At 54.8% G+C, this 23,672-nt stretch overlaps 1 protein-coding gene across 2 annotated transcripts; it reads left to right on the top strand.

Annotated features, from left to right (window-relative positions):
* The first annotated feature begins 7,767 nt into the window (after positions 1-7,767).
* Positions 7,768-23,157, top strand: KCTD15 (potassium channel tetramerization domain containing 15). 2 transcript variants are annotated; one of them, XM_003416324.3, is made up of 7 exons: positions 7,768-7,902; positions 9,498-9,592; positions 11,197-11,289; positions 11,921-12,096; positions 17,669-17,813; positions 20,271-20,576; positions 21,826-23,157. In XM_003416324.3, the coding sequence occupies exons 3-7, from the start codon at positions 11,224-11,226 to the stop codon at positions 21,982-21,984; spliced, it is 852 nt and encodes a 283-aa protein (XP_003416372.1). In that variant the 5' UTR covers positions 7,768-7,902; positions 9,498-9,592; positions 11,197-11,223; the 3' UTR covers positions 21,985-23,157. The 2 variants fall into 2 exon arrangements, with proteins under 2 accessions (XP_003416372.1, XP_023411402.1); XM_023555634.2 differs by lacking the exon at positions 7,768-7,902 and having other exon boundaries at positions 8,981-9,592.
* Positions 23,158-23,672: the final 515 nt, after the last annotated feature.

Genomic DNA, 23,672 nt, shown 5'->3' with positions numbered 1-23,672 from the left:
CTGGTGGGAGGTAGAGCCTCTTCTTCCCCACCGCCCCAACAGAGGCTCAGAAACCACCATTTTCAGTAACTGCATCAAAAACCCAATTCTGCCAGGAGAGGCCATTTGGGGTCCTTGGACAAGGAGGGGGTTGGGACAGGAGGCAAAGGACCTGTGTGTATCAAAGGAGTCACAGGTAGGGTGTCTACTAGGCCTGGTGATGTGAGAAAAGCGAGTTGCAACAACAAGATGCTAGAGGAGATACACATTCAATACCATGTATGTAAAAGTTTAAAAGGTATACAAATGTTACCATTGTGTATGAATACATTCACATGTTGCAAAAAGTAGAAAAATGTGCATGCGAAGGCTGCAGCTTCTGGATGCAGCTACAGGAGGAAAAGAAAGAACGGTTTAAGCTGGTCTGTATCATTTCAGAAGCCCTAGTAACACAGTGGTTAAGAGCAGTTTGAATCCACCGGCTGCTCCTTGGAAACGCTACGGGCTAATTCTACTCTGTCCACTACGAGTCAGAGTCTACCCGACAGGGATTTTTTTTTTTTTTTTTTTTTTTTTGTCATTTCATTTTTAAAGAGGGATCTGAAGCAAATATTCATTTGCTTGTATCTGGGTGGTGGATATATAGGTGGCTGTTACATTATTTTCTATATTTTAAAATATGTGATGGGGAACACAGCCTGCAAATTAGTATAATTTGATCCCAAATTAAAAAAAAAACAAAAACACGTGTGTGTATGTGTGTGTGTCTCTCTCTCTGTGCTCAGGGGCTATGCACGTGTCTTTGCACTTGTGCTTCTGTGCATATGTATCTGTGTTGCGTGTGTGTGTACAACTTTATGTGTGTCTGTGTATCTACGTGCATCTGTGAGTGTGCCTGTGTGTGAGCTTCTACGTGTGCACCTTCTTGCGTCTGTGCAACTGTCTGTGTGTCTGTCTCTTTCAGCATCTGCACAGATCTGTGAGTGTATCCGTGTTTATGTGGCTGTGAAATTTTATCCGTAGTTGTACATTTCCGTGTATTGGCGTATGTCCTGTGCATGTGTGTGTGTATCAGTGTGTCGGTGCTTGTCTCTGTGTGCTCATGAATAGGAAAAAGACTTGGGTAGAAAAACACCAAATCATTGGCGTAGCTCCTTCTAGAAGGAATAAACACAGGGGACTTTTGTTTCCCTTTTGTACATTTTACCGTCGTTTAATTTTTTTTATGATGATCATGTATTCTTTATTAATATTTAAAAATACTTCTAAAAAGACAGTAAAGAGATTCATGGTTTGAAAAATAACATGAAATTACCAGCAGACCCTCAGCGCCCTCTGGGGCTCCTCTGAGCTGATCTGCCCTTTGCTGCCTGGCCTGACCTTTGATCTCATAACTTCTCCACAAAAGCCCTAAGGGCAGAGGACCTGAGGGCACTTTCTAGCCCCACCCCAGGGGCATGGCCCAAAGCAAGCACAAAATTTCTCTGAAGTCTCCCGTTTTATCTTTAAACGCTGGGCAAATTTTGCATTCTCCTCTTTTATGTTTATCTGAAATATATTATCACGAGGTTTTAACACCCAAATCCTGGAGTCGAGGAGCTGGTCAAGGGGACGCCATCTCAGGCACTTTCCCAGGCTCCTTTGCACTGCCCGTGGGTGCTGCTCTCCAGCCTCTCTGAGGTTAGCAGCACCTAGAGAGGAAGATGGGGGCAGAACCACCTGAGAAGCTTTGGAAGGCCAGTTGGGAACGAGGCTAACCACAATCATTTTCAGCTCACACTTGCAGAGCACTTAAACAGGACATGCCATGTTCTACACGTGTGCTATCACATTTTAATTCTCTCAGGAACCCCACCAGACAGGTACTATGATTGTTCCATGTTACACACAAGGAAACTGAGTCTCCGAGAGGTAAACCCAAGGTTGCCCAGCTGGACTCAGGCTCCCCAGCTCCCGCCTGGCACAGATTGTCTCCTGACAGTTATGAGAAAGGGTCAGTTTACCGGCTTTGAACCAAGGAAGGAGTCCCAGGGCAGGTTTCTGATCCACTGGTCTGTTTTTCCCACAGGCTGGACTCTTCAGGAGGGAGAAATTCCCTCAGACCTTTGCAAATGCATGACCCCAGGGCCACTTTAGTGGTCACTTAGAGCCAGGGTAGTGGCCACACAAAGGTATTTACGGGCTGGACTCAATGTTTAAGGCTGTTTTCCTGGGGAACCAGAATAGGCTTAAATTGAGAAAATTGGAGGACCCCAGATAAGGCCTCCATGCACCCTAGGGATCACAACAGCCTCATCTTGCCAGCCATCCTTCTAGCTTGCTCCATAGTGAGTGCTCTGGGCCCTTCGGGCTGTTCTTGGGCTTCTCCCCATGTAGGGCACCAGAGCTGTGTGGAGATTCATTGACCTGCTGAACCCCAATTGCTGTTGACATGGAACATCCTCACAATAACCCCAAACCCAAGGGGCTGCTGGGGGAAGAGGAAACGGTGAGGAGGGTGGAGGGTCCTGGGGCCAGTTGTCTGGGTGGACAGCCTGGAGGTAGCCATGCTGTCAGATCACCTTCATGTTTGAGTCTAGTCTCTCCTAGGGGTCGGGGAGAAGGCCCTGGAGAGGCCATCACTGTCTCAAGCTTTCCTGGAGCTACCTTTTAGGGCTTGGGGACCTCTCTTTACTGTTTAGTTGTCTGCTTCCCTTCCAGCTCTTAATCTTCGAGAGCCTCAGCCATTAACAGAAAATCCACCCTTCTCCTCCTCCCAGCAAAGCCTGACTTTGCCAGTACACACTTTCTTTGGACTCAGGGCTGCCATCCCATGCCCACCAGCCCAGGGGTAATTCTAGTTGCTCTTAAGAATCCATTCCCCACTAATTGGCTTGGGAATTGTCATGTGACCCAATCTGGGCCAATGGGGTGTGAGAAGGAGGGTTGTGGGGCCACTGGGATAACTCCCTTGCTCTGGATGGGTGTCTATGGAGACGGGAGACTTTGAGCTACATTAATCTTGAGATGAGAGAAGAGCTAGCCTGAGGACAGGCCAAAGTGCTGAGGATGACAGAAGAAAGTGGGGGGACCTGTGGTCCAGGAAGACTCTACTAAGCCACTGAATCAACTCCAGTGTGATTCTACCTCCCCTTTCACATCATGTGAGATAATGCCCCTTTGCTATTGAGTCAATTCCAACCCATGGCGACCCCATGTGTGTCAGAGTAGAACTGCACTCCATAGGGCTTTCAATGGCTGTGATCTTCTGGAAGTAGATTGCCAGGCCTTTCTTTTGCAGCACTGCTGTGTGGATTCAAACCACCAATAGATCCTTTTGAGAATTTAGTGAAAACTCTGAACCCACTCTTGGGAAAAAGACACAAATGCAGAGTTTTGGGCAATTCAGGGGTTGGTTCTCTTGGTCTCCCAGAGGTCCATCCACAGGCCACTTCCATGCTAGGATTCATGGTCAGATCTCCATCTTGCCTAGTTGCTGTCACCAGGATAATATCCCCTAGGCAGGGCAAAGCTACTTCAGCTCTGAGCAGCTGACCTGGACTAGTTGGAAGGCAGATGGTGGTCCTCAGGCAGGAAGAACAGGGTTGCCTGTAGAACCCAGAGACAGCCCCTGCCATCCCCCACCCCCAATCAGAAACCCTAAGTGCTCACTGTGCATGGTGCCAGGCACCAGGCAGAACTCAGCGATTGCTGGCTGTTTTGTTTTATTGTCTTCAAAGTCTGGCAGGGGCTGACTTGGACCTCTGCTCGCCAGGGAGTAGGCTGGCTGGCCAACAGACAAGAGGCTGGGTTTGGAGAGGCACAAACAGTCCAACGTTTTATTACTTCATTTAGCCTCTGGGTTCTCTGGGGTCCTAACTAGGAGGAAAGAATGAGGATTCCCAAGGTAGAGACAGAAGCCAGGTGGATGTCAGACTCTGAGCTCTGGGCCAGGCCAGCTCAACCCTAGCCTGGACAGGGGCTGTCTCTGAGCCTCTGGGTGGGCTCAGACCAAGGACAGTCTAGGTTTCACCCCAGGGGGCCTGGAGGGAGGAGGGGAAGGAGACAGCCCTGCTGAGAGGGCAGCAGAGTGTCCTTCAGCCTGTTGTTTGCTGGTGTGGTCACAGCCTGCCTAAGAAGGTTGAGTTCAGCAGACTCTGTGATCTCATGTTACTTTCCTTATTGAGGTCCTAATTTTTAAAGGTAACTTTCAAACAACAACAACAAAAAGTACCCAATCACTAACTGGAAGCCAATTTGAAACATCTGGAAACCTGAGGTCTGACCTGCAGAATCTGGATACAAGGCCTGACCTGCTGTATGCTTTCTGTGAGCACATGCAAAGAAGCCTACCTACCACCAAGGACAAGCACCAAGTCCACATTTTCACAAGATATGAAGTATAAGTCTTAATGGCTGAATGACTTAGTCAAATCTCAGTGAAAAAGGAAGTTACATTCTGACTAGACACACATCGTATTTCGTCTCTTGGAATGCAATAAGACAAGACGTACTTCACAAGATGTTTCAATATCTTTTCCATCCTAATTATACATCTTCAACTAAAAAAAAATCACGCCATTTCATTATATACCAGAGATCATAAAATGCCTATCATAGTCCATGACCAAGTCTCCCAGTGTAAGAGATGGTTGTCATTTAGCCAAGAACTTTTAAAATACTTGAGAATAAATTATGACCCAAACTTGTTCTTAATGACATGCATAAAGTTCAGCTCTTCAATGAAAGGATTCAGGAATATAAAAACAAACACCCAGAAACATTTAGGAAATAAAGATCCTTCAAAATGGTCAGTTCTTGTTTTGATGGAACTGTGCATTTTTAATATAGTTGGTATAAAGTGAAACTCTTAAAAAAAGGAGGAATTTAAAATAAAGTGGAACATCCTATTTTCAGGGTCACCAATACCACCGGTGAGTTTCGTCTCTTAAACAATGACACTTAGTATCTCTGTAGTTCTATGAATACTTTTGAAGTGTCATATTAAAACCAATCTCTGGCCTTGAGGCAAAGAGAAGCAATTAGTCTTGGAGTTGTGAATAAATAAAAATCCATTTATACTCCCGTCCTTGACATGTACCTTGCAAATCTTAGAAACTTCATCTAGTGGGAAAAGAAACGTTAAATCATGAATACCAATACTAATCACGTTGCGGTGTGGCTTCCTAAAACAGTTTATACCAATCTTTTAAGTATTAATTTATATGTATATATTCATTCATATTGAACATGAAGCAAAGAAGCTTGAGCAGCCACCTAGGAGAGAGGAGTGAGGGGCCGCCAGAGCCATGACAAGCAGGTTTTGAGCGGGTCACTGCTCCTCAAACAGGAGCCTGGTGCATTTATCATCTCCCTGCCCGACCACCCCTCCCCAGCATGGGCCTCACTCAGCGGCCTGGAAAGGGGAGACGTTTCTGTCCACTAAGTTCCGAGCACCCACACAGGATGGCTTCCAGTTGTGATCCCAGTCAGTATTCTAGGGAGGGCTCAGGAGCTCAAAATACTTGCATATTTACTCCACTACTTATCTGGGTCCATTCCTTCAAAGCGGGAGCCCTGGTGGTGCAGAGCTTAAAGTGCTCGGCTGCTAACCCAAATGTCGCAGTTGGAACCCACCGGGCGCTCTGCCGGGCAAAGATGCCGCAGTCTGCTTCCGTAAAGATTACAGCCTTGGAAACCCTATGGGGCAGTTCTACTCCGTCCTATAGGGTCGCTATGAATTGGAATGGACTCCAGGGCAGTAGGTTTGGTTTCTGGTTTTCCTCAAAGCTGGGTAGGGTGTGTGTGGACTGGGCTTTGCTGTTTCTCGGCCCTGCAGCCCACTGGAAAGATAGGCGGTCAGCCAGTAAGCTGGCCAGCCCCCCAAGGCCTGACCTGGCTAGAGTGTGGAGCGCAATGGTGCTGTCTGGACGAAACTGGGAGCCAGAATCCCGGAAGCAGTTGAGCGAGGGAAGCCGAGCGGGCGGCCCTTGGGCTGCGCTACAGCCGCCGCACCGATCCCTGACCTACTTCCCGGGCTCCATTCCGTTCCAGGAGCAGCTAAAAATCCATAAATTAAGGAAATTAACTGATGGGGCCTGCGGCGTCTTTGTAAGCTATTTAAATCTATAAATTTACAACATCTTCTGCATATATCAAGTAATTGAACTAACTGCAGGGATGTAACTTTAATGAGAAAATTTCCCCCATCTCCTGTAGTTCGAGTTCTAAAATAAATAAATAAATAAAACCTTCCCTTAGGAGGAAAGTTTCTGCTTATTCCCGCTTGGAGAATTTACAGAAGCGCGGTCTGGGCGCTCCTTCCACGTGTGGGCTCCCCTAATCAAAGGACCTCGCTCCAGCCACCAGCCCGGGGCCTCCGGGCCGGCCCCCAGCGCCCCCCGTGAGCGCAAACACCAGAGGGCGTCCAGGGCCAGACAGAGCTGGGGGTGCAGGCCCCAGCCAAGCACTCGGCCGGAGCGTACCCACCCTCCTGCGGGAGCCGGGCTCTGGCCTGGGCGCCCTCGGAGCCGGGCGGGGGCGCAGTGCAGGCCGAGCGCACGGGAGGCTCCTCGCTCGGTTTCCTAGGAGCCGGGAAACGGTCGAGGAGGAGAAGTGACGGGCGGGGCACAGGGAAAGAGGAAGGGGAGGAGGAGGTGGAAGAGGAAGAAGGGGCAGCCGACGCAGGGATCTGGGAGGGGCGCCCCGGGCGAAGGCCTAGGCGCCGCGGGAGCCTTGGCCGCAGACGTCTCCATAGCGTCGTGCGCGTAAAGGAAATGGCGCGTCTGGCCGCGGGCGGCCGGCTGGGCGCCCCCTGCCCGCCCTTCCCCCGCGGTGACCAAGCGCGTGTCCGCAGACGTCACGGGCAGCTCTGCTCCCCGGAGAAGGGGCAGCCGGGACAGAGACCAGTGAGGGAGGCCGCGCAGGGGGAGGGGCGCCTGGCCGCCGGCCCCACTCCAACCCGGCCGACTCGCAGCCCAGTTTAACAAGTCCCGCCCCCACCCCCGGGCGCCGCGGCGGCTGCTGCTCTCCTCTTTGTAACCGAGGAGTCAAGAAATGTGAGAAACGTGCCCTGTGTTACTTATTTGGGAGCCGAAAATTTATGCCCAGCTGAAAGCGCCCGGGGAAATATTACATCAGATGAAATGACAATGATTAAAATCAGCTTCTCCCCCACCCCCTCCCGAGCCCGGAGGAGGCCTGGGCGCCGCGTGGCCGGCCGGCGGGGGGCGGGGTTGGGCCGCCGAGGGCGCGAGGCCTGAGCGCACGGTTCCCGGGAGGGTCCTGGCGGGGGCCCAGCGGGAAGGCGCGGGTTCCGAGAGAGGCGGGTTGGAATCGCCCAGCAAAAGGAGGGGAAACAGCGCATTTTTGTCGCCTAGCGCGGCAGGCGCGGGCGCGCGGAGCTAATTGCGACTCTAATCCTCTGCCCCGCGGCGCAGCTGAGCCCCGAGCCAGGAGTCGCCGCGCGCTCCCGCTCGCTCTCGCCGCGCTGGGTAATTTGGAGCCGGATCGCTGCCCTTCGCGTCCGGGCTCGGCCGCGGCAGGGCGCGGGCTACGGGGCGGAGTGGGGGGCTGGTTTTCTCCCCAGCAATCGGGGGAGGCCGCTGGAGAAAGAGGAGGGAGGAGAAGAGGTGGGAGCGGCGGGAGGGCAGCCGGAGAGCGGCGCGAAGAGGAGGCGGCGGCGGCGGCCGCGAGAAGGGGAGGAGGCGAGGGGAGGGGAGGCCCCGGCGCGCCGCGCCGCGAGGGGCCGCACGAATCGGGGGCTGGGGCGGGAGGGGTGGGTGGGGGGGAGGGCTGGGGGCGAGAGAGAAAGTAACTCCAGGACGAGACCGGAGCGACCCGCGCAGCAAGCACAGGAGGCAAGGTTGTGCCGGGTGCCGGAGACCCGGCAGCTGCGGGGGGCGGGGGCTGCGCCCAAGCCCGATCTGCCGCTCCTGCTCCGAGGTAAGCCCAGCGCGGCCCGCCACTGCACAACGCTGCGCACCCCTGCCCCCAAAGTGGCCACTATCCCGAGAAAGTCGCCCAGCCCAGGGGCCGGACCTGGGCGGGGGCGGCTGCTTTGTCCCGGTGCTGGCGGCGCGGGGGCGCACAACACAAAGGCCTGGTGCGGGGGGTGCCCACGTGGGCCAGTCTTGGCCGTGGGTGGACCCTGCCCACGCGGGCAGGCGTCGAGCTCGAGCGGGCGGAGGGACGCGCAGGTCCCCGCACTCTGGACCGGGCGCAGGGCGGAGCGTCTTGCGGGGCCAGCGAGTTTCTGGGGTCAGAACCAGGCTTGGGCAGCTGGGGTTTCGGGATGAACAGGGCCCAGCTTGGCGCCCAAATCTGAGAAAAAGTCTCCAATGGGACAGATGTGCGTTCCCTGACACCCACCCTGCAAGTCCGCAACGCGAAGGGAAAGCCGGTGCGCTGGCGGTCGAGTCCCGAGCGTGGGGTTCGGGGACGGGCCGTGCTCAGACCAGATCGCCACTTCCAGACCCGTGCTCCCCGCCCGCACCCCCTGCTTTGGACGCGCGCACGGGGCACACGCTCGCAACCCTCGCGCCCCTGCCAAAGCGTTTTACTATCTCCGGTCGCCCCCCCGTCCCCGACTGCAGAAAGATAAGCTTCAAGTTTTCACTCCGTGTCTCAAATGTGCATGAAGGAATTTAACTGCACGAGTGAATAACAGCATTAGTTTCAATTTTTTTTTTTAATCCCGGCAACAATAAACTTTGAGAACAAAAGCGCTTTTACGTCGTTAATTAGGCGAGCTTCCCATCTGTGGTCTCAAAGTGTCTGCCTCTTGATTTAACTCTCCCCCGCCCCGCCCCGCTGCACACTCCTCCCCGCCCGGCCAGGCGCTTCTGGTTCCACCGCCGCCTCCGCCCCGCGGCACCCGTGGGCCTCGGCCCAGCCGGCTCAGGCCTCTCGGAAGTTCACACCGGCCGGTGTGCTTCGAGGTGGAGCCGGTGCGCGCCAGGTGCCCAACCTGTCTCCACACGGCCCGCACCCTGGCCAATTCTGCAGCTCCCCCGCCCCCCGGCACCCTCGCCCCAGGCCGGCGCTCAGGGCGCGGAGCTGAGGGGAGCTCGCGAGCCGCCTTCTGTTTACCTTTTATGGTTAAAATAACAGCTTAGCAAAGAAGCGACTTCACGAAGAAGCGATTTAGTGAAATCGTCTCAAGCTGCCGCGGCACAGCCAGTTTAATCGCCCCCAGAGAGCTGAACAACTGCGAGCACAATGGGACACAAAATCATTTTGTGTGTAAATGAGCGTGGCATTCTGCTCGCTTCCCTCTGCTCGGAAGGGCGGGGCTCGGTGGCGGGTGGGCGCACGGCCCGGGTCTCCCGCCGCCGCAGCTTAGAGAAACCGGTCAACACCTAGCCTGTTTTGGAAACCCGCAGGCCCTCGCGCGCACTGCAGCCGAGGCCCCGGCAACAGGCGGTTTGGCCCCGCCTCGGGAGGCCGGGAAGCTCCAGGTCGTGGGTTTGGATGCTCGTGTTGGTGGCATGAACTTGTGTCTCTTACTGCGCCCACTTTTATGCTTCTGACCTCAACAGCGGTCTCAGGAAAAGGTCGTTGTCCAGCACCAATGGATTTGTCGGACGGAGCTCTGGAGGTTCGGGTCAAGGCGTAAAGCCTGGGGCTTCCAATGGTGAGTTGCCATGAACATGGTTGTGCTTGCTATGGAAAAAGGGCCGGTGAGAACAGGATGGGGCAGCTTTTGTCGGGGGTACTCTGTTAAATGTCACTTTGGATGTTGTGCTGACTGTAGGGAAAACCCTGTGCAGTCCTTGGGGAATTCCTTCCTGTTCAGTTTACCTCAGCTGAGTCTTTCCTTCTGACTCCTCCCTCAGCAGAGCCTCCCAGGGCACAAGAATCCATTCCTGAGGTCTCTTTTGGTTTCTCAGAACTTCCTTGAGATAGGTGACCTCGTTTTCTTTTTGTAAGCTTGCTGTAACTCAGGAACGCCCAAAGCACGGGGACCCAGAGCAGAACAGCCCCCCCAGTGGGGGTCGAAGTTAAACATCACGGTCTGCTGCTAGCTACACCCCCACCCCGCCTGCTAACAGCCATGTCAGTCGTAGGAAAGTACCCTTACTTATTTGCAGTGTGATTCTCATTGGATCTTGGTCCACTTCTGGCAGTTGAATGCTGACTATCAAGGCACAAATTTTAGATGCCGGAGTTTAAGGGGAAAATCAGTCCCTTGGGTCCCAGGAATTTCATTTGCTTGCTTTCTCAGCAGTTAAACCTGTGTGAAAACTAAATCCAGATTAGGCTTGTGGAGCCGTGTGTGCTTGTGTGTGTGTTCACAGATCAAAGTTCCTCCCCCGCCCCCCCAAGTGGAAGGGGCTGCAGAAACCTACTGTTCTCTACCCTTTGGCAGTGGCCCTGTGAAGTGCCCTGGGGGTGGCTCCTAGGGACTGAGGGTCAGTCTTATTTAAGGTGGTTTGTGACACAGAGGGCTCCCTGAGAGCCCAGGGAGGAGTAGAACCAGTCCATTAGCCGAGCGGCTGTCAGTTTCCTTCTGGCCCCTCTCTAAAGCCTGGGGGAGAGTGTCATGAGGGGTCTGGAAAACATTAGGCACAGAGGTGACCATCCCGGGACTCCAGGGAGAAACTGAGGTGCAGACTCGGCAAACAAAGACAGGTCTTCACTGCTGTTGAGAGTTTGTACAGGAGAGGTGGCTCCCCGAGTGATGGTCCCTCTTCCTGGTGCCCTGGCTTCCACGCGTCTGGCAGGCTGCAGCTGCACGTCCATGGGAGCGGGACGGGGTTGAGAGGTCCCCAGCCCCCCAGCCCATGGAAGGTGCAGAACCTTCCCCGAGCCTCGGTCCACAAGGCTCTCTGCTGATGCAAGAGGAGACACGCTTGGTAACGTGGCTCTAAACCAAAATACCAGGGAAATCAGATTTGTTCTGAAACAGTTTGGGCCAATAATGGTGAGCATATGTTTCAGTACTGTCATTAGCTAAATTAACAGACATGGAGCTGCCCAGAAAACACATGTGTGAGTGCATGTGTGTAATTTGCCATGGCCCTGAGTCTTGCTTTGGGGGATGGGGAGACTGGGGTGTGGGGAGAAAGGATAGTGCCGGGTGGAATGTGGAGAGGAAGGGTTAGGTATCTCAGGCGCTACATGGCACGGGGGCCCAGAGAGCGTGTGCAGAAAAAGATTCTCAGCATCTTTGACTCCATGGAAGACGCGTCTGCTGCCGAGTAAGCCCTCTGGTTTTGTTGGTGGTGCTCCCTGCAGGTACTCTGGGCAGCGATGGAAGCCTAGATGCCTCACCGCAAGGAGCGGCCGAGTGGGTCCTCGCTTCATGCACACAGCAGTGCCGGCGCCACGGTGAGAGCCACCAGGGTGGGCTGGGTCAGTGGCCAGTGGCCCCTTCTTTGCCTCTTCCTGAGCGTCTGCTGACTGGCTACCCTTCCTCATGGTAGCAATGCTCAAGGGATAGCTGTTGACTGGCTGTACGATTATGTATTTTTTAAAACAAAAATGCTCTTAATTTGATGTGAAATTTACTGCATGTATAAAACTCGATGCCTTCGGCGCTGAGGAAGTCACTAATTTAGAGGTGTCTCGTTACTGAGACAAACTTGCAAAAACCCCTGAATCCCAATTCACAAATTGGTGATTCGTTTGTCAGGGGATATTTCACATCTAACACATAAGCCCGCGACCTTTAATTAGAATTTTGCAGTGTGTTTTATGCCCCTGGAGGCTGACACCTTGAAAATTTTTTTTCTTGATTTCTTATTGCTAATAAGCATCTTTCTTTTTTTTCCCTCTGGTACTTTGAAGAAAATGATGCAAATACACTTAATTACAGTGGTGGCCGTAATTTGTCAGCTGAATATGTGATCAGGCATAGGCAGAAGTGATCTGATTAGATCTGTGATCACACTCGCTATAAAGGGAGTGCACAGCGCCATTGTGGAGAAACTCTTATTTTCTGCCTTGTTTCCATTTCCAGGAGGGAGGAAGCATGTCCCGGTTGTCTCTCACCCGGTCGCCTGTGTCTCCCCTGGCCGCCCAGGGGATTCCACTGCCAGCCCAGCTCACCAAGTCTAACGCGCCTGTGCACATTGATGTGGGCGGCCACATGTACACCAGCAGCCTGGCCACACTCACCAAATACCCTGACTCCAGGTAAGAGCCGAGCCCCTCGTAGCGCGAGGTACGCAGTGGTGAGGGGCAGCGTCAGCAGCCTATTGCCAGTGGGGCACTTCTCTGGCAGTCGACAGGGCAGGGCTGATGTAGACCCAGAGAGCTGAGCTCTGGGAGGCCAAGTTCACCTGTTGAAAGATGCTTCGCGCAGGGGCTCGTGACCCAGAGCTGGCAACCTCAGGAATGGTAGGTGGAGCTCCTGACCTGCTGGTAGAGGTCGCGGCCTTCAGATTCTTCTTGAGACTCAGGCTTGGCCTTTGCAGGGGACCGTTTTGTGAGTGATGCTGAATACTTGTTGGTAGGGGTGAAAGGAGAAGTACTTAATCCTACTTCCGATTCTAACCTTTGTGGAAATACGCAAGGGGAGGGAGGAGGAGGAGCTGCAGGTTGCCATCTTTGTCTGCTTGGGTGGCCACCACCAGACTTGAAGGGATAGCAGCAGGCTCTCTTTGATGCTGGGGGTTGTGGTGGCCAGCTAGGTGGTTCCAGGACATTTGGGGATACCCGTAGGTGTGGATAAGCATGAGCCTTATATACTCATCAGTGGATGAAGTATCTGGCCAGGGCCTTGGCTGGGGGCTTGGGGATACCGCTCAGTAGGAATCTCCCCCATTCTGCCATGCCTCTGGGCCTGTGCCAGTCATTGGTGCCTCTCAGGGGGGTTCCCTTCTTGGGGAGGACCTGGTTTCCCTGTGGACATAGCAGCTACTGGCTGCATGATGTGCATGCTACTGGCTGCTTGCTCCTGGCAGAGCCAGGTGGTCTCCACTCTCCCTGGGGCTGTCAGAGGCTGAGCTCAGGAGGGTTGAGGCTGCAGGGGATCACCCCTGTTTTATACATTGAAATAACAAGAGGAGTTAATTAATCCCCCAGACACCAAGGGACTGTCTCTGGAAGCCTGCGTGCCGGGCTTGCTCCTTGTTGTCGGCGTGACTGCTCAGAGCAGGGATGCTTTGTGGTGCGTGGAGATGGCCGCTCCTGGAGGTGGCTGAGGGCTGGGTGGAGCCCTGCACATGGGCAGGGGTGTGCCCTTGAAGAGGACACTGGAGGTGGATGTGGAATTGAGGGAAGCTGGGGTACAGATGGCAGTTGGGGCTGCATTCCCTTATTCCAGCAGAGACTGCACCTGGAGCACTGGTGAACTTGGGGCTCTGGGGACAGGGCACAAGGAGGTGTCAGCAGTATTGGCGCGCACGCTTGCTTGCAGAGCCCTGTCTAGGACGGGAGATGGATTCTGCTTATTTAATTTCAATTTTGCCTTCTGCGGCATTCCCAAGTTGTTTGAGATAGATCACGCCTTAATCGGTTGATGACATTTGTGAGTTAAATTTGTAAAACCCTTGCCCATGACCCTCTCTGAAGAGTGTTTCCTGAAATCAGACACCTTTCCTTTCCGGAATGATCACAGTCCTGTCCTAGGGGAGGTGAGGGGAGCCCTCCCCACTCTTGTCTCCTGACAGTTGCCCAGGAGCAGAGTGGGCAGGGGGTGGTTGTCCTCTCCCAGGCCCACCAAGGTGGCTCGCTTCTTCCATCGTCCTGCTTTGAGGAGGGGATGCCCTTCCCCTTGGGTGTGGGACCCTTGGCCTGAAGATAGGCCCTGAGGGGTGGCCTTCTGTATTCTTTCGAGGCAGGGCCTCAAGATGAATCTGTTGTTTAGCCTGGGTGACATCTGGCTCAGAGGAGAGCTGCTCCAAGGCCTGAAGCTTTGGCCCAGAGACCAGAAGGTAGCGTGGCCTATAGGGCAGTGAGGACTGGGTCCAAGAAACGGGCTGTGCAGCCGTGCTGGCAGGGGCCCCTCAGGTGTCTCCTCCCCTTACTGAATTCTTAAGATTTAAGAACTGGTTTCTAGCAATTCCGGAAAAGAAGATCAGTCCCTCACCCCGTGTCATTAATGAGTGAGTCACCTGGAGGTGGAGAACTAAGAGCACCAAGGACACCCAGGGGCTGCTGCATGTCAGCAGAGTCCCACGCCAGGTAGCTCTGTGGCAGTCAGGGGGCTCGTCCCTGCACCTGGGTCACTGTGTCCCTGGTACTATGCCTGGGCTTCTGGCTCTTGGGTAGCCAGGATGGCTCCCACACAAGGAAGTGGAGAGCCTGAGTGCTAGGTGCCTCCTCTGGCCCCGCCCAGGAACAGCTATTGGTCCTCACACAGAAACAGCTGAGCACAGCGGCCTGGGGCTGGGAGCAGACTCCCTGGGTATGTGACCTCACTGGTGCCCTGCCTGCTGGACACGTTGAGGCTGCTGCAATCAGCTCCGTACTGGCTGGAGGAAGCACCAAATTAAGATGGCCAGGAGCTTTGGATCTAATAAAACCTTCCACTCAAACGACCAGGAAATTGGAACCGAAGCTTAAAAAAAAGAAAGGAGACCCACATGACACCTCCGCTTTGTGTACCTGGGCACTGGGCATCAGACTGTGTCTCTTTTGCCCCTGATTGTCTTGGCTGCTGACGTGTGAACTGGCCCGCTGGTTCTCTGGAGGACTCCCTGAGGCTGGGAGCCACTGGCAAAGGCCAGGAGAGGTCATAGCAGGAGCTGGACTCTTAAGACCTTGCAGGTATCAGGGGATTACTTTGTGGCAGTTGTCGGTGACAACCCTCCCAACATGCTCTCCCTGGTAGCCCCAGACCCCGAGGACATGAAAAGCATTTGTCCTATAAGAAGCTGCTCTGCTGCCAGCTTATTCTGGATCAGACACTGAACCATGGAATGATCTAGAGCCTTCAGCCCTGAAATAAGGTAGATTGAGAACCTTCTCACCTTGGATGAATAAGACAATCTAGAAGCCAGCCAGCCCTGGAATGTGGATGAGCCTGGAATCTTCTAGACATGCAGGATGGTCTAGAACCCTAGCCAGCCCTAACCACTAGAGAGATTTGGAACTCAGCCAGGCTCAGAATATTGCTTGCTGCGCAGAACAATAGAGTTCAACTAGAAAGGGTGGGGAGCCAGGGCTTCGCACCAGTTCAGTCACGGCTGATGAAGAAAAATCGGATTTAGTTAAACCTGAGGAATAATCAGAACAGAAAAAATTATAGGTCAAGCCTTGGAACGGGAGACTCAGAAGAGGCGTAGTGAGCCCTTTCAGGAGCCTGATACAGGACTGTGGAGCTCGACACACGTTCAAAGCAGCACCGTTTGTCACCATCTTTGAGTGGGGCACTACTGTTTCCAACTCTGCTGGTCAAGAGATTTGGTTGCTATGCAACGTGCAGGCTCCCCTTGCTTTCTAAGAGGGAGATTTAAGTTTCTAGCAGGGCTTCGACCAGTCATTTTTCCTATTCCGGTTACCACTCTGGTTCACTGACATTTTAAGAATTTGAGTCTGTTCCAATGTCGCTTCATTGGCCTTGACTGAACCAGGAGGAACCAGTTCGAATCCCGGTGGGGAACATTCCCCAGGGAGGCTGAAACCTGGGATTTGCTGACTTACCTGCGGATGTGGCTCTTGCTCGTTCCTGCTGGTACCATATTGGCCCTGACAACTGTCCGTGGCACCTTGCACAGTCACATCTGTCTCCAAGGATGCTGGGGGTGTCCCTCCCTTTGACATCTGAATTTTCAGGCTCTGTTGAGGCCAAGTGTTGGGGCTTTGAAGGATGGACAGGCTGTGGAGTCCAACAAGGCTTTCCAGCAGGGACTGGGTCCTCAGGACCATTGTTCCCAGGCTTGGTGCCTAGGTGGTAGTTGGGGGAAGATCAAGCTCCATGGCCTTCGGCAACCTGAGAGGAGTTGCATCTGAGGTGCACTCTAGCACTGGTTCCAGAGGCTCTGGCCCCTTCACCCCTCCCTGTGGCCTCTGACCTGCTCACACCAACCCACTGGAACAGGAGGTGGGCCACGGCCCCAGAGAGAACAGGTGACTGCATGGCTGCTCCATACCTGGACAGGCCTTCCTGGCTGAGCAGAGGGCCATGTAGATGGGAACCGTGAGAAGGGTTTTGGGGGCTCTAAACCCTTCTGTTCCTGTTCGGGATGTACAGTGGCAGTGGGACAGGGCCTTAGGAGTGGCTGACTTGGTAGGACAGTGGAGGGGCTGCGGTGGGGACCATCTCAGGAAAAGTCCCTGCCAGTGCAGGCAGAGAGGGAGGGAGGGGCCTTAGGCATCAGCTTGAGGCTGGGCTGGGAGTCCTCGGTCCCAGGTCAAGGCTACCCCTTCTCAGGCTTTGTAGACATGCCGCCTTGCTGGGATCTAGCTGCTGACGAGTGTGTGGACCTGCTTGCCAAAGAATGTCTGGTGGAGCTGTCCTTGGGAGATCCTGCCACCCTCCCTCCTGTCCCCAAGCCTGATTATTAGCTACCCACACCCCACTTTGGGGCTCATAACTGTCCACAGCTCAGCCTGCGTTCTGCAGAGGAAGGTAGCCAAACCAGAGCCCACTACCCTGGGCACTGGGGAGACTCCAGCCCTGGCTCTGAGGCCCAGTCTCTTTCCCAGGAGTAGATAGAGACAGGCAGCAGGGGCCCCCAAGAGCTTCCTGCAGTCCCTGGACTCGCTGTGGGAACCACTTGCCCATCAGAGCACAGGGTGCCAGGACTTGTGTCCTTTTTCATGCCCTCCAGGTGTGCTCATGCTGTGGCATGTGTGCATGTAGGCACGCACTGTGGTGCATGTGTGTGTGCTGTGCATGAGTGCATACACACTGGTGTGTGTGCCTGTGAGTGCACTGTGTGTGGTACGTGTGCAAGCACACTTGTGTGTGTGCTGTGGTGTGTGTGCGCACTGTGACTTGAGTGCACACATTTGTGCACTGAGGCACGTGTGCATGTATTCATGCACTATGGTATGTGTGCAGACACGCTGGTGTGCATGTGTGTGTGCATGCGCACACACTCTGTCACCTGTGCACATTTGTGTGCCGGCACGAATCCGTGTATGCCATCCTGTCTGCCTGCCTATTTCTATCACATGGCTCTCTGAATGAGTGGTTGTGTTTGTTTACCTGTGACTTTGTCAGGTCTGTATAGCTGTGTCCCAGGTTGGCTTGTATTGTCTAGTGTGTGTCTGGATGTGTGTGGGTCTGCCCGTCATTTGTGTGCTGGGGAGGGAGGGAATATATGTGTATGACCCTGTGCCGATTGCCTGGGCGTGTGTGTCTGGTGCTCAATGATGTCCCTCGGGTGGGGTGGCTGTGTGTGGCCATTTGTACTCTGGTGGCTGCCTCCCGCATATTGGCTAGGTGTGTGGCTGTTGGCTGAGGTTCCGGATGGCGGATGTGACTTTTCTGGGTGGGTCTGTCTGCTGAGGGTTGTGTACGAGGTCTGTGACTGACTGGTTTGTGTGGGGGGTGAGGTGGCATTGTATGTGTCTGGCTGTAGTTTTCCAGACCTGTGCTGTGTTGGCAGGCTGGTGTGAACAGCTGGGTGTGTCTACATCTGGCTGTGGCCTGTGCATGTGGACCGGCTGCCCCAGGTGTGTGCAGACCCGCGGCACAGTCCCAGGGTCATGTGAGGCTCGTCCCCCTCCGGCAGGACAGGACTCCAGCAGTGAGGATGTAGCCGGTGGACTCAGCCCCCTCCCTCAGACGTTCCCCCTCCCGCTCTTCTCCCAGAATAAGCCGCCTTTTCAATGGCACGGAACCCATTGTCCTGGACAGCTTGAAGCAACATTATTTCATCGACCGGGACGGGGAGATCTTCCGCTACATCCTGAGCTTCCTGCGGACGTCAAAACTGCTGCTGCCGGACGACTTCAAGGTAGGTCCGCAGCTAGCGGCCCCGCGCTGTGCATGCCATGGTATTACACACAGGACTCTGTGACGTAATAAATGGACCCGCGGTCGTCATGGCAACCATAAAAAGTTAAAACGATGAGGCCGGGGGCTAAATCAGTTTTTCTAAACTAATTTTGTTTTCTCACATTTTTATCTTATTTATCAGTGTGTTTTAACAACTTTTTTAACAACAGTTCAGCAGCAGCAGCGGTGCTTACCCCAGTTGAATATTTGTTGTGTGTAAGGATGGTTGTGTGTCAGAGTTACAGGAGATAGAGGCTCATCAGTCTGTCCCCAGTTGGCAGTTTACAAGGGGACATGCCCTGAGCCAAACCTAACATCCACTAGACTAAAGGCTATCCCCAAGTCTCAGGGCGAGTCCATCCAGGGCGGCTAGCTTGGTTCCTGAATCCTGCCTTGGTGGTGAGCCCCCCTCCATGGCACTGAGGTTCCAGGGAGGAAGGAGGCTCTGGCCTGGGCTGGCCTGAGTCATACCAGCAAATGTCCACCCATCTCTCTTTCCTTCCTCCCAGCACCTACCTACCCAAAAGACCAGTGGTCCTGGGACTGTTTTGTGCTTCATCCAGCTGATTTGCTGATTGTGCCAGCAACTGTACTCAGGCTGAAAATACAGTGAAACACAAGGCTGACGTAGGTCCTGCCCCACAGCGCTCACGGTCTAGAGGGAAGACAGATGTTGAACAAATTAACACTTAGAGTTCTGTTGTGGCAAACACGTCAGGGAACTAGAGAGTATCGTGAGAGTGAACAACAGGGAACCTGGCCCGGGTGCGTTTCTGGAGAAAATGATGTTCGTCTCAGTGGTGAAGGGAAGAACTGCAAAGAGGGTGTCGTGTGGCCAGGAGGAGAGGGCAGGAAGGGGCTGCCCTTTGGCCCTCAGGACCTTGGGGGCAGGCCCAGCATTGGCATTTTACTCTGCACACGGTGGGAAGGTGAGTAGGGGATGACAGTCCAATTTACACACTGGAACAGACACGCTGGCTATTGCGTGGAGAGGAATACAGGCAGGGTGGGGAAGTGGACCCAGGAGACCAGTCCTGGGTAGGGCCACTTCCCCAGGCCTAGGGGGACTGTTGGAAGCTTTGGACCAGAGCAGAGGCTGAGAAGATGGAGCAGGGTGGTAGATAAGGCTTACGTTTAGGAAGAGGATGCAACGGACATGAGTGCGTGATGCTCATGGGCCAGGGGCTGTTGAAGAGGGTGTCTCCCTCTTGGGTTGAGTCCTGAGTAGCCACAGGGCCCCAGGGTGGACAAGCCTGGGGGGAGTGTGGCACCCATTCCTGCATGGAGGCGCTAGTGGGATGTCTGTCAGGTGGAGACGTTCTGGGCTGTGAGGAAGATGTGGGAGTTGTTGGCGTGCACCTGTCATTTAAACCCTCAGGGTGGCTAAGACCGGGCTGAGCAGAGGCCTAGGATGGAGCCCTGAGGAACTCTTGTTGAGAGGCAGGTGGTTCCCTGACCACTGGTAGGTCCTGGGGAAGAGTTAGGGCTTGGGCCTTCCTCAGGGTGGTCCACAGGCTGGAGTCAGGAGGTGGAAGGGACTTAGGAGAGCCCGTGTGACAGGCCCTGCTTCTGGGGTTGTGTTTCCTGGTCTCTCCCCCAGGGGCTGTCAGGCCTACCCGTCAGACTTGTGATGGGCCCCCGGCTATGCAGGGTGGGGGCAGGTGTGAGTGGGCCTGCATTTGGCAGGGTAGGAGGCTGATGTAAGGGTCTGAGAGAGACAGTTGGTGTAAGCTCGCCCAGCCCAGGAACAGGCTGCCTGGCTTCCCCTCCCCAGATACCTCATTGCACTTGGTGCCAAGGGTCTCCTTGGGCAGGACCAGACACTTGACAGATCTCGTGTCCTTTAATCCTTACTCCCCTTCTCTGAGCTGGGCATTTATGTCCATTTTAATAGATGAGAAAACAGGTTCAGAGAGGTTCAGTAACCGAGGCTCAGAGGTCTCAGAGCTGGTAGGTGATGAAGCTGAAAATCCAGCGCAGGCAGGTGTGACCGGGGAGGACACTCTTCTGTAATGTCCTTTTTTGCCTCCTTACTGGGCCGTGAGCCTCTCCAGGGCAGGTGAGGGTGGGGCTGCCATGTGCCACCCCGGCCTCTCTCGGTGGGATTCCATGAAGGCAACAGGTTCCCAGGCATGGGCACTGCCTCCATCTCCTCCAGCCTAGCCTCCCAGTCTTCCCACAAGGCTTCTCCTGCCAGATTGGAGAGCTCAGGGGGTCTGCAGAGGTGCAGGCCAGCTGCTGCCCTCAGGTAAAGTCTAGACTTCTGCTTGCACGCATTCACCTGAGCCTCACTTTCCCCCTCTGTACGATGGGGCCAACCACCCCAGTCCACACTGTGCCCTGGAGGTCTTGGCCCTCCTGGAGGTGGAAAGGGGGACTCCTCCCCTCGCCTACACCCAGTGTGTGTGTGCCTCAGGACTTCAGCCTGCTGTACGAGGAGGCGCGCTACTACCAGCTGCAGCCCATGGTGCGGGAGCTGGAGCGCTGGCAGCAGGAGCAAGAGCAGCGGCGCCGCAGCCGGGCCTGCGACTGCCTGGTGGTGCGGGTGACGCCGGACCTGGGCGAGCGGATCGCACTCAGCGGCGAGAAGGCCCTCATTGAGGAGGTCTTCCCCGAGACCGGGGACGTCATGTGCAACTCCGTCAACGCCGGCTGGAACCAGGACCCCACGCATGTCATTCGCTTCCCACTCAACGGCTATTGCCGGCTCAACTCGGTGCAGGTGAGCGCTGTGGCTGCTGCACCACCTGCCTCACCCCGTCTGCCCCCCTCACCTCACCCCATCTGCCCCACCCCACCCGCCTTGGTCCCCTCTGCCCAAAGCCCCCGGGCAGCTGAGAGAGACAGAGGGCGGCCCTGTCCCTGGAATGGCGCAGTCCTCCCGTGCCATTTTACAGAAAAGGCAACAATATGTTGATGCATAATTTATATCCCGCTCATAATTAAATGATGGTGCCTGGGGGTTGGACTTAAAAAAATTGATCTGTACTTTTTTTTCCTCCTCCAAAAGGATGTTCTATAAAAATGGCCCAGAGTATTTTCAACAAAGTGTGCTTCATTTGACACCCAGAGTCTGGCTCTGGATTAAAATTAAACCCAGGGAGCCAGGAGAGTGAGGACAGTGACTGAGTGGAGATGGCCTGGAGCCCCTGTCCCGACTCTGCTGGCCTGGGGGCCACGGACACACAAACAGCTGCCTGGAGTGTTTTTTGGCTGGATCTGAGAACTGGGAAGCCCCAGGCTAGAGTGGGGCCTGTTTCCTTACAGCTCTTTCCCAAACCCAAGATCAGACTCCTATCTCCAGGTTTGGGCAGAACGGACTGCCTGGGGGAAACCTGCAGCCTGTGGGTCAGAACTTGCTGAGTTGCAGGGATCAGTGGCTAGATCTTCCCCTCACAGAGGTGCACACAAACGCAGACATGGGGGTTATGCAGAAGTAGATGGAAAAAGGATGCCTCCCCTTTCCACCCCGAGATCCCTGGTGCTGACAAACCCCCAGGCCTCAAAGCAGCTGGGACTCACAGCCCAGGGAAGCAGGTGGCTGCCTGGAGGCTGGGGGGCAGGGGGCTCTGTTATTGGGGCAGGCCTCAGGGTGGGAGGGGGCCTAAGACTATGTGTCTGTAAGAGGGGGCAGGATACATGGGGGCACCCTGGAGAGGAAGCAAGGGGCCCAAAGGCTCTGCCTCCCAAGTCGAAGCTCCACACCCCTGAGGCAGCAGGTTGGGGCCTGGGTGGGGCAGCCACCCAGGTTTGGTCACTCAGGATCCCTGGCCCAGCAGGTCTGCCTATGTCCCTCCTGGCTGCTCCTGTCCTTCCTGTAGTTGCCCAACTTGTGGTTCTGCAGGGACCTTTATTGGTGAGTGAGACAGATCTTAACAAGAGAAAGTAGCTTGGAAAACTAGGCCCCACCCCCAGCCCATGCCAGGCAAACTCCATAGCTGGGCATTACTGACCCTTCTGTTCCCCAGCAGGTCTTGGAGAGGCTGTTCCAGAAGGGGTTCAGCATGGCCGCCTCCTGTGGGGGTGGTGTGGACTCTTCCCAGTTCAGCGAGTATGTGCTGTGCCGTGAGGAGCGGCGGCCGCAGCCCACTCCCACTACCATCCGGATAAAGCAGGAGCCCTTGGACTAGGCCCTTCCTCAGTGCCCGCCTGAGACACCTGGGGACCTGGAAACAGTGCTGAGGAGTTCTGTGTGTGAGCTCAGTGGCAAGCAAGAGACTGAGGGCCCTGAGTGTCACAGCAACAGAAGGCCAGATCTGGAGGCCAGCCCATCCAAAGAGACCACAGCAGGACTCCACTGTCTGCCCTCCTGGCCCCTGGGGCTCCCGGCCCAGGCGATGTCCCCAGGGGCGCTGGGCCGACTGAGGCGGGGTCAGCAGAGGCTCTGCCGTCCCAATCCAGAGGAGCTGCTCACCCATCTCCGCGCGTGTCTGACTCTGGTGGGTTTCCTCACGTCAGAAATGGCTTATTTTTCTACAGTATTTAAAATGGAGGTGACAGTATCTGCACACATCAGAGAGGCCCCCGAGGACCAATGCTTCTTTCCCTGGTGCTCAGTTCTCAGACATGCGGTGTGCCCATGCGTTGGGGGGCATCCTGGGCGCTGGGGCCCAGACCCATAATGAGCTGGGCTTTGTCATTCTTGTCCGTGTGCAGGGACAGAATGGGACGGCAGCACGGCAGGGGTGGTGGGAAGCAGGAGGGAGGAGGGTGGTGCAGGGGTGGAGCTGGATGGATCTGTAGCCACCTGAGGTTCTTCGCTTTTGCTGCCACCCGGGGCTCAGGCCCCAGCTGTTTGGGTCACCTGACCATCTCCTAGTGCCAGGGGCTTCCAGTCCTGTGTGTGTGCTCATGCTTGGGTTCCATGTCCCGGTCCACCGGAGGGCCACACCACACTCTTACCTCAGGAATGGGCCCCAGGGTAAAGGGGCCTGTCTGTCAGCATCATCCTTTGGGTCCCAGCTCAGGAAGCCGTCCCTAGCTCTGTTTTTCCCACATGAATTATGCACACTGAATTTTAATTGAACTGTTGTCATGCTAGCCTGCCAATAAGGCCTGGACACAGGCTCTGGACCCCTGATCCCAATGAGGACTGGACCCCCAAGGGGTCCTGACAGACCTGCTGCCTCACCCCTGGCCTTGTCACGCGTCCCCTCATGCTGGCTTTTCCTTGGGAGGAGCAACAGGAGCGGACTGCTTGGTGGGCGGGGCACCCCAGCAGGCACAGCCCTGTGTACAATGCCTGTAGACCTGTATATGATTCCTTTAATATTGTAAAGATGCTGATGTACAATTGTCGCGTGTTTGTGTAAACAGTATGTTTCTCGTTCATGCCATAAATGAGGCTATAAACAAAAGACTGAGGCTCCTGGACCAAGCAGCAGTTGATCCCCAAATTTGACAGGGAGGTTGGGGTTGAAAGTCCTGAGTTTCCTTCAGTTCAGATGGAGAAAGAGTGGGCAGTGGTAGCTGGGCCAGGGGCAGGGGTCTGAGCTGGGTGTTATTTATTGCATTCGGATGTCGCCTTTGGGCAGCAAAGGTTTGAATTCTGATTTAAGGCCTATAGGGTCGCTGTGAGTCGGGATTGACTCCATGGCAACGGGTTTGGTTTTGGTTTTTTAAACCAAATGTGAACTGGGAAAAAGCAGACAGAAGGCATCCAGGGGACTCTTGAACCCAGTCTTAAATGTTTGGGATTTTCTCTCTCAGTGTCTTTTGGATGGGGTTGCGACCTCTTTTCTGCCCCACAGTAAGGTATGAGGAGGTGGCAGGCCCTGGCTCAGGCCAGCCAGAGGGACAGAGGCTCACAGCCACCGGG

Source organism: Loxodonta africana, chromosome 21 (assembly GCF_030014295.1).
Source record: "Loxodonta africana isolate mLoxAfr1 chromosome 21, mLoxAfr1.hap2, whole genome shotgun sequence".
In the NCBI taxonomy this organism is placed as follows: Eukaryota; Metazoa; Chordata; class Mammalia; order Proboscidea; family Elephantidae; genus Loxodonta; species Loxodonta africana.
This window is presented reverse-complemented; position numbering and strand designations above follow the sequence as displayed.